The sequence below is a fragment of the Leptonychotes weddellii genome, chromosome 2 (genome assembly GCF_054177405.1).
Source record: "Leptonychotes weddellii isolate Sample4059 chromosome 2, ASM5417740v2, whole genome shotgun sequence".
Classification (NCBI taxonomy): Eukaryota; Metazoa; Chordata; class Mammalia; order Carnivora; family Phocidae; genus Leptonychotes; species Leptonychotes weddellii.
This window is the reverse complement of record NC_138370.1, coordinates 178,143,123-178,153,410: the sequence shown is the minus strand read 5'-3', so window position 1 is coordinate 178,153,410 and position 10,288 is coordinate 178,143,123. Positions and strand designations below refer to the sequence as shown.

The window sequence follows — 10,288 nt, the reverse complement described above, 5'->3', positions numbered from 1 at the left end:
CAGGGCGGGCGGGTACTGCCGTCCAGCGGGGGAGGACCGAGCCAGGGAGGGGCAGCGGTCCAGGACTCCCCAGGCGGGAGCCCGGCCGGGGTGGGGGGGCCCCCAGCCCCCGCCCACTCACCCGCCCGCCCCGCCCGGGTTCCGAGAACCCACCCAGACCCGGCCCACCGCCCGGCCCCGCCCCGCCCCGCAGCGGCGGTCACATGGCGTGCGACCCGGAGGCGGAACCGGCGGCGGAGACCTGGGCTCCCGGAACGCCGAGGAGCCGCCGGGCCTGCGGGGGTCGTGCGCCCGCGCCCCCCGCGCCCCCGCGCTCCGCCATGCGGCCCCCGGGCTCCCGCACCCCGCTGCTCGCGCTGCTGGCCGCGCTGCTGGCCGCGCCCCGGGCCCTGGCAGAGGCCCCGCACCTAGTGCTCGTGGACGCGGCCCGCGCGCTGCGGCCCCTGCGGCCCTTCTGGAGGAGCACCGGCTTCTGGTGAGCGCTCCACGCGGGGAAACGGAGGCCCGAGAGGCCCATCTCGCCTCCATCGCGCCGCGCGCTCCTCCCGAACCCGGGCCGCGCTCCTGGACCCCCTGGTTGCATTGGAGAGACCCCTGGGCTCCCGCGCCCACCGCTCGTAGGCGCTCTGATGTGAGGAAGGCTGCCCAAGCCCTGACCCTTCCCTGGCTGGTTTACTCCTTCCTCTGGGGTCCGCCTTCAGTCAGACTGGGGGTTTTCTTTGTCGGCCGGCTGCAGGCGGTGTTTTGGGTGCCACGAGGGGTTTTGTGAGTGGGTGCCCGGTGTGGTGGAGACCTGCGGACAGGCCCTGAGTTTGCGCAGTGGCCACCTGGGGCCGTCCAGGCCCAGGAGGGGCAGCGGCCCAGGACACTGCTCTTTGCTGCAGACCAGGACCCTCCCAAGGGGGCGGCCACAGTGATGTCAGACATCCCTGTCCTGGGACCTATCTCCCAACCCCCCGTGTCTTTGACTCCCCCCCCAGCTCCGACCCCCTCTCGTGTCTCCAACCCCTCTGTGGCCTGCTTCTGGCTGAGATCACCTGGCTGAAGGGGGAAGGAGCAGGGTATTGGGATGGGGTCCTCTCTTTTCGGGGTGTCCCTGATTTCCATAAACGTGAGACTTAATAACATTCCTGGTGTTAGGGGTCATTTTATTACATCAGGGACAGTAACATTCATTGGCAGGTACTCCCCAGTCCAGCTGCTGGAGATGGGTGTCCCGGGCAATCCCAGGCAGGCCCTGTCCACGGGGACTCATGCCCCATCCCCCTTGTTCTTTCCCCAGCCCCCCACTGCCTCACAGCCAGGCTGACCAGTATGACCTCAGCTGGGACCAGCAGCTCAACCTGGCCTACGTGGGCGCTGTCCCTCATGGTGGCATTGAGCAGGTCCGGACCCACTGGCTGCTGGAGCTCGTCACAGCCAGGTGAGTGATGGGGGCAGCCGGCAGAGCCCCCTTTATGGAGAGGAGGACTGAGGCTAAGAGGAGGACTATGTCGGGGTGTGCAGGACCGGGCAGTGTGAGGGCCGTGGTGGGGGCAGAAGAGAGGAGAATCCTGCTCTGAAGAGCTGTTGCCCTCACACTTCCTGGCAGAATGTCATGTGTGGGGCTCTGGTGGGTGCTGAGCGGCCCTTGGATTGGGCACAGCTCACATCCGCTGGACATCACTTAGAGGCTCAGGGGCAGGTTGGTGTCCCACTGCACCAGCAAGAGTGCACCCACATGCCTCATGCGGTGTGCTCGGGGGTCAGGCTTTGCAGGAACACTGCCCAAGGGCTGGGCTGAAGTTGTGTTGGTCCCAGCCCCCTTCGGCCCTGCAAGGCTCAGCCCAGCCAAGGCGTGAGGCGAAGGAACACTTGGGTGTGTGTTTGGAAGACTTCAGAGACACAGAGACCCTCAGGCCCCTGGCCAGAGCTGCCACCTCTCACCAGTGGGCCTGGGACTGGGCAGGCCAAGGGACCAGTATCCTATGGGCACCTTGGAGGCGTCCTGATTGCCTCGGGCCCTTGTTCAAATAAGAGGTGACACCCTCTGTCAAATCGACCCTACAGGACCACGGACGCACAGCACGCGGGCCCAGGGGGCTCTGTGACAGTCCGTTTCAAAGGTGCCGCTCTTGGATGTTCAAGCGTCTGGGGCCTCTGTGTGCTCCCCGGTTCCTCCAGGGTGGAGGGGCACCGTGTCACTCTTGGAGGGGTGTGGTGAGTGGTGTCGGTGACCGACTGCGGGAGCGTGTCTGCTGAGGGCTCCTGGGACGCTGCTAGAGGGCGGAGTCCGTGGCCGCCAGCGCCCTGCGGCGGGCTCGGGCCCCCTGCACAGCGCCATGCACACTGTGGAAGAGCTGCCCCTCCTCGGCCGCGTGCTCCTGGTCCTCCCCAAGGAAGCCACCTCTCCTCAGCGTGTCCCTCACCAAGGGGCTGCAGCAGGCCAGGAGCAGGGCGATGCCCAGGGCCCCGTAATCTCGGCGCAGGTCCTGCAGCGTGGCCACACCGGCTGCGTCCAGGAACAGCAGCGGGGCACAGTCGATGACCACGGCATGGAAGCGGGCCGCCGTGGGCACCAGCGCAGCCGTGCTGGTCACTGGGCCCAGGTCCACACCCTCGACAGGGTCTCCCTCGCCGGCCCTCGCCTCCAGGCCCCGCTCCTTCTTCCTGGCGGCCGTGCGCCCTGCGTCCAGCCCCGTGAGGCTGTAGAGTGACCGCAGGAAGAAATCCTTGTTGGCGTAGTGGAGCGGCCCCGCAAAGCGGAATATCCGCACCCCAGGCTCAGGGACCAGGCCCTCAAACTCCGCAGCGTCCTCGTAGAAGCCAGAGTCCCCGATCTGAGCGAGCAGGGCAGCCCGCGGGCGCTGGGTGCGGCCAACCAGGCTGAGCAGAGACAGGAGGATGCCGGCCAGCAGCCCCGCCTCGACGCTGACCAGCGCGCAGGTGGCCGCCGTGGCCACCCAGACCAGCGCGTCAGCGGGGCTGAGCCTCCACAGCTGCGGGACGTCCCTCACCTTGCGCAGGGCGCCCCGCAGGTTGACCACAATGACGCAGGCCAGCACGCACCGCTGCAGGTCCCGGAACAGCGGTGCCAGGGCCAGCAGCACCAGCAGCACCACGGCGGCGCTGACCACGCTGGACAGCTGCGTGCGGCAGCCGGTGGCTATCTTCACTAGGCTCTTGGACAGGGCAGCGCTGGTGACATAACAGTGGAAAAAGGCAGGCAGCACGTTGCAGCAGCCCACGGCCAGCAGCTCCTGGTTGGCCCTCACGGAGTAGCCGTGGCCCCGGGCAAACATCTCGGCCAGAGAGATGGAGAAGGCGGAGCCCACGAGGGCCAGGGGCACGGCGTCCAGCACCACACGCCACATCAGCCCAGGGTCGGGCACCCGGGGGGCCACGAAACCAGTGGGGATGTCGCCGGCCACGCTGGAGCCAAAGCGTTCGTGGAGCTGGCCGAAGTGGGACACCAGCGTGGCCGCCACGATGACCAGTAGCTCCGTGGGCAGCGGCACCTTTAGGCGGTGCCGGCAGCGGTCTGAGAGCTCCTTCGAGGCCAGCAGCACGGCCAGGCACGTGGCACTGGTGACCACGTCGCAGAGGTTGGCCTGCCCAGCGCTGCGCAGCAGGCTCAGCCACGTGCTGACCACCATGCCAGGCCCTTGGTGCCGTGGGATCTGCACGCCCAGCAGGTGCCTCAGCTGGGAGGTCAGGATGGTCACCGAGGCCCCCATGGCAAAGCCATCGAGCAGTGGCTGGGAGAGGTAGGTGGACACAAAGCCCAGCCGGAGGATGCCCATGAGGACCTGTGGACAGAGCGTGGTCAGGGCAGCGGGCCGCCTGGTGCAGCAGAGCAGGCGGCCGCAGCACAGAGCCCAGCACCCCTTCACTGCTGCCGCTTATTTCCCGAACGGACTCTGCCCGGAGTCCCCCGCACACACGTGTGCGCACACAGGCACGGCAGACGCTGGAGGCGCGCACGTGGCCCCGTATGCTCATTTCTGGTCCCCTCGCGCGTGCAGGCTCCGGGCATCGGAAAGCGGCTCCTTTCTCCTGTCCTGCGAGGGGCACTGCCCCCCACCCGGGAGACCTGGGGCCCCTGGGAGGGTGTGCTGTTGGGGTGGACAGGACAGGCCTGGTCCAGGAGACCCCTGGGTGTGGGGAGGCTGCAGGAAGGGAGGCAGCCTCTCAGGGTCCCACCTGGGACGGGAGACCCAGGGGAGCTGTGTGGGCCAGCCAGGCGCGTCTGGAGCTGAGGCCCCACTCCAGCCGACTACTGCTGTCCGGGCCACCGCTGGCTGGCGGGGCCCCCGTTCCCGGGCACCTCAGGCCCTCAGGTGCCCCGGTCCTGGGGTGCCGTCCCGTGCCCACCTCTGCCTCAGCCTGCTCTGTCCTGTCCTTGCTGGTTAAACCCGCCGTCCTCTGAGGCCCTGAGCCCGCACTGCCCTGGGCCTGGCCCTTCTGCGTGGGCGGTGAGCGCCCGAGGGGCCCGCGCCTCGCTCGGTAGAACCCCAGCCGGTCGGCCCCTCACCTGGTAACTGCCGGCTACCAGCGTGAGGGCAGCGGCGACGCGGATGGCGTAGCAGTCCTGCTTGCAGTCCTGCGGCCCGGGCCCCACGGCGGCGGCTGAGGCGTTGACCCTGCTGCTGTTGTCCCCGGGCCCGGCGCCGCCCTGGGCGGGGCCAAAGCCGGCCAGCAGGAGCTCGCGGTCCACCACCTGGCCCACCATGAGGCAGAGCAGGCTGAAGATCCCCACGGACACGTGGTGAGAGGTGCCCATGAGGAAGTAGATGAGGTTCGCGAAGAAGGACGTGTACAGACTGTAGATGGGCTGTAGTCCCGCCAGCAGTGAGTAGGCGATGGCCTGGGGCACCAGGATGATGCCGATGACCAGCCCGGACATGACGTCGCCAGCCAGGGCCTCCCGTGGCTGGTATTGGCGCAGCCAGCGTGTGGCAGGGAGCAGGTCCTGCACCAGCGTCCAGGCCCTCTGCGGGCTGCACGCGCACCTCCACCACAGCCTGGCTTTGAGCATCTCACACAGGCCCAGGGGCGCTGGGGACCGCTGGCGGATCAGCACCGGCCGGCCGCCCCGCTGCGCGCACTCAGGGGCCACCTCCATCCGGGAAAACCTGCAGTGGAGGCGGGCGTCAGCGCTGGGGTCGCAGGGCTGAGCAGAGACCCAGGCCTGCGCGTGGCCGGACCCCGCTCCGCTGCTCCCTGTCCACCTCCCGGTGCGGGCACAGGCCCCCCCCCCCATCCCAACCACCGTGGTCCCCTCTGGCAGCCCTTGGGTCAGCTCTGTGCCATGGGCTTGGAGGACGAGGGCCTCCCAATGCCCCCTGTTGAACCTTGGAGATACTGGGACCCACGTCTGCGCTGGGGGAGGGCTGCTCAGACAGCGGCTCTAGCCACCCCCTGCTCCTTGGGCAGAACTCCTGGGACATGCTTTGGGAGGGTGATCTCAGCGGGGGCCAGCTGGGAGGGAAGTTGGGGCGACCGGCATCTGTCCTCTTCCCGGTCTGCCAGGACTGGGGGGTACCCCTTCCCAGGTGTGTGTTCACACTGCTGAGGCGGGTCGGGGTCTCAGACCACACAGGTGCACCGTGGAACACAAGTGTGGGACTGCACTTATGTCCCGAGGGCAGCTGGCCTTCTCTTGCCTTGTCACCCCAGGCCCAGGATACAGGGCCTGGGGTCTCCCCGGGCTGTGGAGGACGGCACGTAGGGGGGCAGGCAGGCACAGCCCCCATGAGCTCCAGGGGGATGTTGAGCTGTGCTTCCTTCCTGGGACGACCTCAGCACACAGGGGTCCCCCCGAGCCCCCAGAGTCCAGATGTGTAGAGTGAGGACTGTTTAAGTGGCATCTGCCTTGTGCCGGGGGGTCCACAAAGGAGACCCTAGAACCGCCCTGCCCTCCCCTTCACCCAGGGAGCTGGCCTCTCGTGTCGCCTCGGGGATTTCACAGTCCTGCCGCAATGCCCCGGGATGATCTTACCTGAGGGAGCCCCTCACGGGCTTGGAGGACCGGAGGGTAGCGAGGGAGCTGGCCTGTCAGCCTGTCGGGGCCAGAGTCCGCCGGCCGGCCGGACCTCCAGAGCCCTCTGGCTTTTGTTGGTGGGTGGGGGAGTGTGGGCGGCAGGGTTCTGGCTCAGAACTGGCGCCCACCGCGGGCAGTGCTCCGTGGTGACCATCTGACTGCTTGGCCAGCTGGGCTTGCAGTTAAATTATTTACCCCAAAGATTGCTGAGTCATGGGTTTCCCCCAGACCAGTGTTACCTGAGCGGTTAATCCAGGGAGTTGTACTGTAATCAGAGGCTCACAAACAATTGTGTGGGCCTCTTGATAAGCTCCCAGCCTCCCAGCGGGGCCCCACGTGTGGGGCACCCAGTGGCTGGAGCAGGATGCTTGGATTCTGGGGTCCTTGGGGGAGGCAGAAGGCCCAGGAGCCCAGCCAGTCCTGGGACAGGGTACAGGCAGAGGAGACCCTTCAGCTCTGGGGCCTATTGCTGTGGTCCCCACAACTAACTAAGGGTAGGCACTGGGGGAGGGGCCGGTCTCTTCATCCCATCCCTGGTCATCCTCCCCGTTGTGCCGTGAGACAGGTCCGGTCCACACTGGAGCGCCGGCCCGAGCGGCACTGGGCAGCTGTATGCTCGGCCTCTGTTGTGTGTCCTCGTGTGGAAAGCGGGTGTGAGGCCCTTGCTAAGTGTGTGTGCGTGCAGGTGTGTGGATTGCTGAAGGCAGGAGGGCCAGCGGGCATCAAGATATGCTACCAGCCAGGTACACCCTTCTTGGGGGGGTGGGGGTCCGACCACCTGCGTGACTGTCAGGTGCCGGGCGTGGGCAAGGACTGGCGTGAAGGCACATGATGGCTTTAGATGATTACCCATGCGACCCACAAATGATACAATGACTATTCTGATCCCCCACCTTTACACTGAGTAACAGGTGAACTTCCACCACTGGGATCTTGAAGGGTTATGTGTGGAAAGGGGCCCATCCCGCGGGCTGCCGTAGCCCCGTAGCCCCTACTGCTCTCCTATCCCGCCAGGACACAGCCTAGGGTTTTCCCTCCACTGACCGCCCCCCCGCCCAGAGTCCATCCCAGGACCCACTTGGCCCCTGGTGGGAGCTGTTTGCCCAGATCAGGAGCTTCAGGCCCCTCCCTGGGGCAGATCAGGTGCACCTCGGGGTGCAGAGGGGAGGGTAGCTATTGAGGGGGGCATATACATTTATCTCCTACCCCGGCTACTGGCAAAGGGGCCGAGAGAACTCCCTGAGTGACCTCAGCGCCCTTGGGGGTTTTGTGATACAGAGGACTCCTTGGTGCCCAGAGCAGTGGTGGCCAGGGGCAGATACACATGTGTGCTCGTGCTGGGCCAGGGGGCCTGGGTGCTGGTGTAGGAGAGGGGCTTACTTGGGGTGGGGACCTAGTGTGGGAAGGGGCCCTTCCTCTGAGTTAGGAAGGGGAGGGGCAGGGGTTTCTGGAGGCTCTGGGCAAGAAAGCACCTGGGTGGGGTGAGATTCAAGGCAGGTGGAGATGTTTCAGGGAGGGGCTAATGGGGTCCACCAGGAGCCCCTATCCTGTCAGATGCAGCCTGGGGGCCGGATTTGGCTCCCTTGCCAGCAGGCACTGGGCCTCATACTCTGCCCAGGCTGGGTGTCTAAACCAGGTGAAGGAGTAACAGTTGCGGTCACGTCTGACCTTTGGGAGAATTGCAGGACACCCCTGCCCCTGCCGTGTCCGTCCACGGCTTTTCTGCATTGAGGCTGGTGATCGGCACCTGCGGTCTGGGCCCCGCACACGGGTATCTAGTCCTGGGCGTTTGCCTGCCAGAGGGGCTGCTGAGGCCCACACCCCCTCATTGCGGTGGGCCCACCGAGTTGCACACTTCACCCGGGCAGGGGCCTTGGGGTTCACCCTGCTGGAACCTCCCTCTGGGGGCTTCTGCCCAGCCTTAGGCCACATGGTTATTTCCTTAATATTTGTCTTTAAATCCCCGTTTTAAATTGTCAAATACGCTTATTTGGAAAGGAAATATTGTATCCCGACCCCGAGTGCAAAGGGGCTGCCGGTCGACGGCCCGTATTGCTTCCAGGGCCCCGACATGCCGCGTGGTGCACGGGCCCCGGGTGCTGGATGGGAACATGGAGAGCACCGGGCCTCTCCCGCCGGCTGGCCCTGAGCCTGACACCCTCCTACCTCCATCCTCAGACTGAGGCTGCGGATTCCCTTGGGGGGCGGGTCTGTGAGCCCCATGCGCGCGCCCCCACACATCTCCCTCGGCTGGCCGCTCACTGCGCTCCCCGCCCCATCCTCCTGCTCCGGGAGCGCGCGCCCCGCGTCTTCGCCCCGCGGACCCTCCATGCGCGCCCCCCACTCGGCACCCCCACCGCCGAGCGGCCGCGGCCTGGTCCTCACTCCCCCGCGCACGTGCGGCCGGGTCCAGCTCCGCGCACCCGAGCACTCCCCAGGCCCGGCCGCAGCTCTGTTCTCCCGCACACGCGCTCGGGCCCTGCAGTGGAGGGCCTTGGCGCAGCCCGCCGGCCGCCAGCGCGCGTGAATGAGCACTTTGTGCAGCCGCCGCAACCCCGGCCTATGTGCCAGAGCCGGCGGCCTCGCACCCAGGTTCGGACCCTTTCAGGGCCGCGGAATGGAAGCTGGTCGGTGGAGACCCAAGCCTCTCTGCACTTCACCTCAACACTCAGCCCCCTCCCTAAATGAGGTCTCCCAGATCCTCACTCTGACCGGGCCAGGCAAAGGAAGACGAAGGCACCTACAGTGGGGCCTAAGGACCTCTGGGGTGGGTTTTTTGGCCCCCGGGGACCGGTGTATTGGCCCCCAGGGTATCCTTAGCTGTGGAGGCTGGCTGGGCCAGGGGACAGTCCTATCCATCCAGGGGGACGGGCTGGGGATGCCTCTGCGTTAGGGCTCCCCATGGTACCCCACTGGCCCAGGACACCACCCACAGGAGCAGCATGGATCTGAGGCCTGCTGTGCACCCAATGCGTGCAGGCTGGGATTATCGCCGCCAGGGACTGCAGGGAAAGCGTGGAGCCCCTGTACATGCCTTCACTTTCCACTTGGTCACCCCATCACCCCTGCCCACCCCCCTCCCCCACAGTAGTGGGACTTTGGAACCGTCTGCTGTGCACATTTAATTTTTACCCAAGTGCTTGTTAGTTTTCTTTGCTGCCGGTTGTGACCTTTGGATGGGAGGGGAAGGGTGAGGGAGGTGATCCCCACTGCCCACAAGCTTGTCCTGCTGGGCCCCAGAGATGGAAGGATGCAGCCCCTGCACAGGGGGGCCAGCAAGGGAAAGCAGAGTGCAGGGCCCGGGAGGAGCAGAGGAATTTGGGTGTGGTGGCTTGACCTGGTCCCTGGGTTGGACTCAGAAGGCCAGACCCAGGCTCATCCTTGACCCTGTCCAAAGCGAGGCATGGGGGAGAGAAGGACGTAGAGGGGAGGTGTTGACTTATCCATGTCCTCACTGTGTCCAGGGCGACAGTGGGCCAGCCAAGCTGTGGCGTGGGATGGGGAGGTTGACAGATGAAAAGCTGTTCAGGGCCAGGTTCTGTGGTGACCCCACCCGGCTCCTCCCCAGCTGCCACAAGAGGGCGCCTTGCAGGCCCTCCTGCCCTTGGCCACCTTCCTCCCTGGGATGGACGGATGGGCAGGCATGTCCTCAGGGGAAGCCCTGAGAGGCCTGCCAGCCCACCGGCCTGTGCTCCTCACGAGGCAACACCCCCAGCCCGGGCCATGCCCGGGCTCCGTGCACACCCCTGCACCACTCCTGCCCCGGCCCCTTGCCTGTGCCTGACTGGAAGGCCACCAGCTTCCTCACCCAGCGCCCAACGCCGGGCCCACCCTCGGATGCCACCTGTGCCCCTACCCACCTCGCTGCTCAAGCGAAGTCTGAGGGGTTGTGCAAGACCTGCCCCCTCCATCTGCAGATGTTGCCCACCCTACCTCGTAAGTCCATCTGCTCTGGCTCCTTCCTGCTGCCTTCGTAGCCACCGCCCAGTCCTTGCGCTACACCTGTCCCGGGGGGACCTTTCCAACCATCATGGCCAAAGGAAAACTATGGAGACAGCACCAAGATGGGCGGTTGTCAGGGGTTGGGGGCAGGAGGGTGAGCAGGGGGAGCACGGGGGATGTGGGGGCCGGGGAGCAACTCTGGGTGGTGCTGCGGTGGTGGGCACCTGTCCTGATGCCCGTGTCCAAACCCACAGAATGTGCACCACCAGGGGGGGCCCTGCGGCCATCTGTGGACTCTGGGTGAGGATGACGTGTGCGTGGAGG

At 66.4% G+C, this 10,288-nt stretch overlaps 2 protein-coding genes across 15 annotated transcripts in view; one reads left to right on the top strand and one right to left on the bottom strand.

The window, feature by feature from the left end:
- The first annotated feature begins 315 nt into the window (after positions 1-315).
- The window catches only part of IDUA (alpha-L-iduronidase), a 14,939-nt gene continuing 4,966 nt past the window's right edge, over positions 316-10,288 (top strand). For 12 of the 14 annotated variants that reach the window (XR_014143142.1, XR_014143141.1, XR_014143143.1 and 9 more), the window contains exons 1-2: positions 316-475; positions 1,283-1,423. Coding sequence is in view for 9 of the 14 variants with exons in the window: in XM_081812812.1 (XP_081668938.1) it covers positions 321-475; positions 1,283-1,423 (296 nt within the window). In the remaining 5 variants the exon portion in view is untranslated. The other 2 variants (XM_081812816.1, XM_081812817.1) reach the window with 2 other exon arrangements.
- On the bottom strand, positions 1,690-7,114 carry SLC26A1 (solute carrier family 26 member 1). The gene is made up of 2 exons (XM_081812819.1): positions 4,514-7,114; positions 1,690-3,788 (listed from the first exon to the last, which is right to left on the bottom strand). Exons 1-2 carry the CDS (start codon positions 5,240-5,242, stop codon positions 2,259-2,261), a joined length of 2,259 nt encoding a protein of 752 aa, XP_081668945.1. The 5' UTR covers positions 5,243-7,114; the 3' UTR covers positions 1,690-2,258.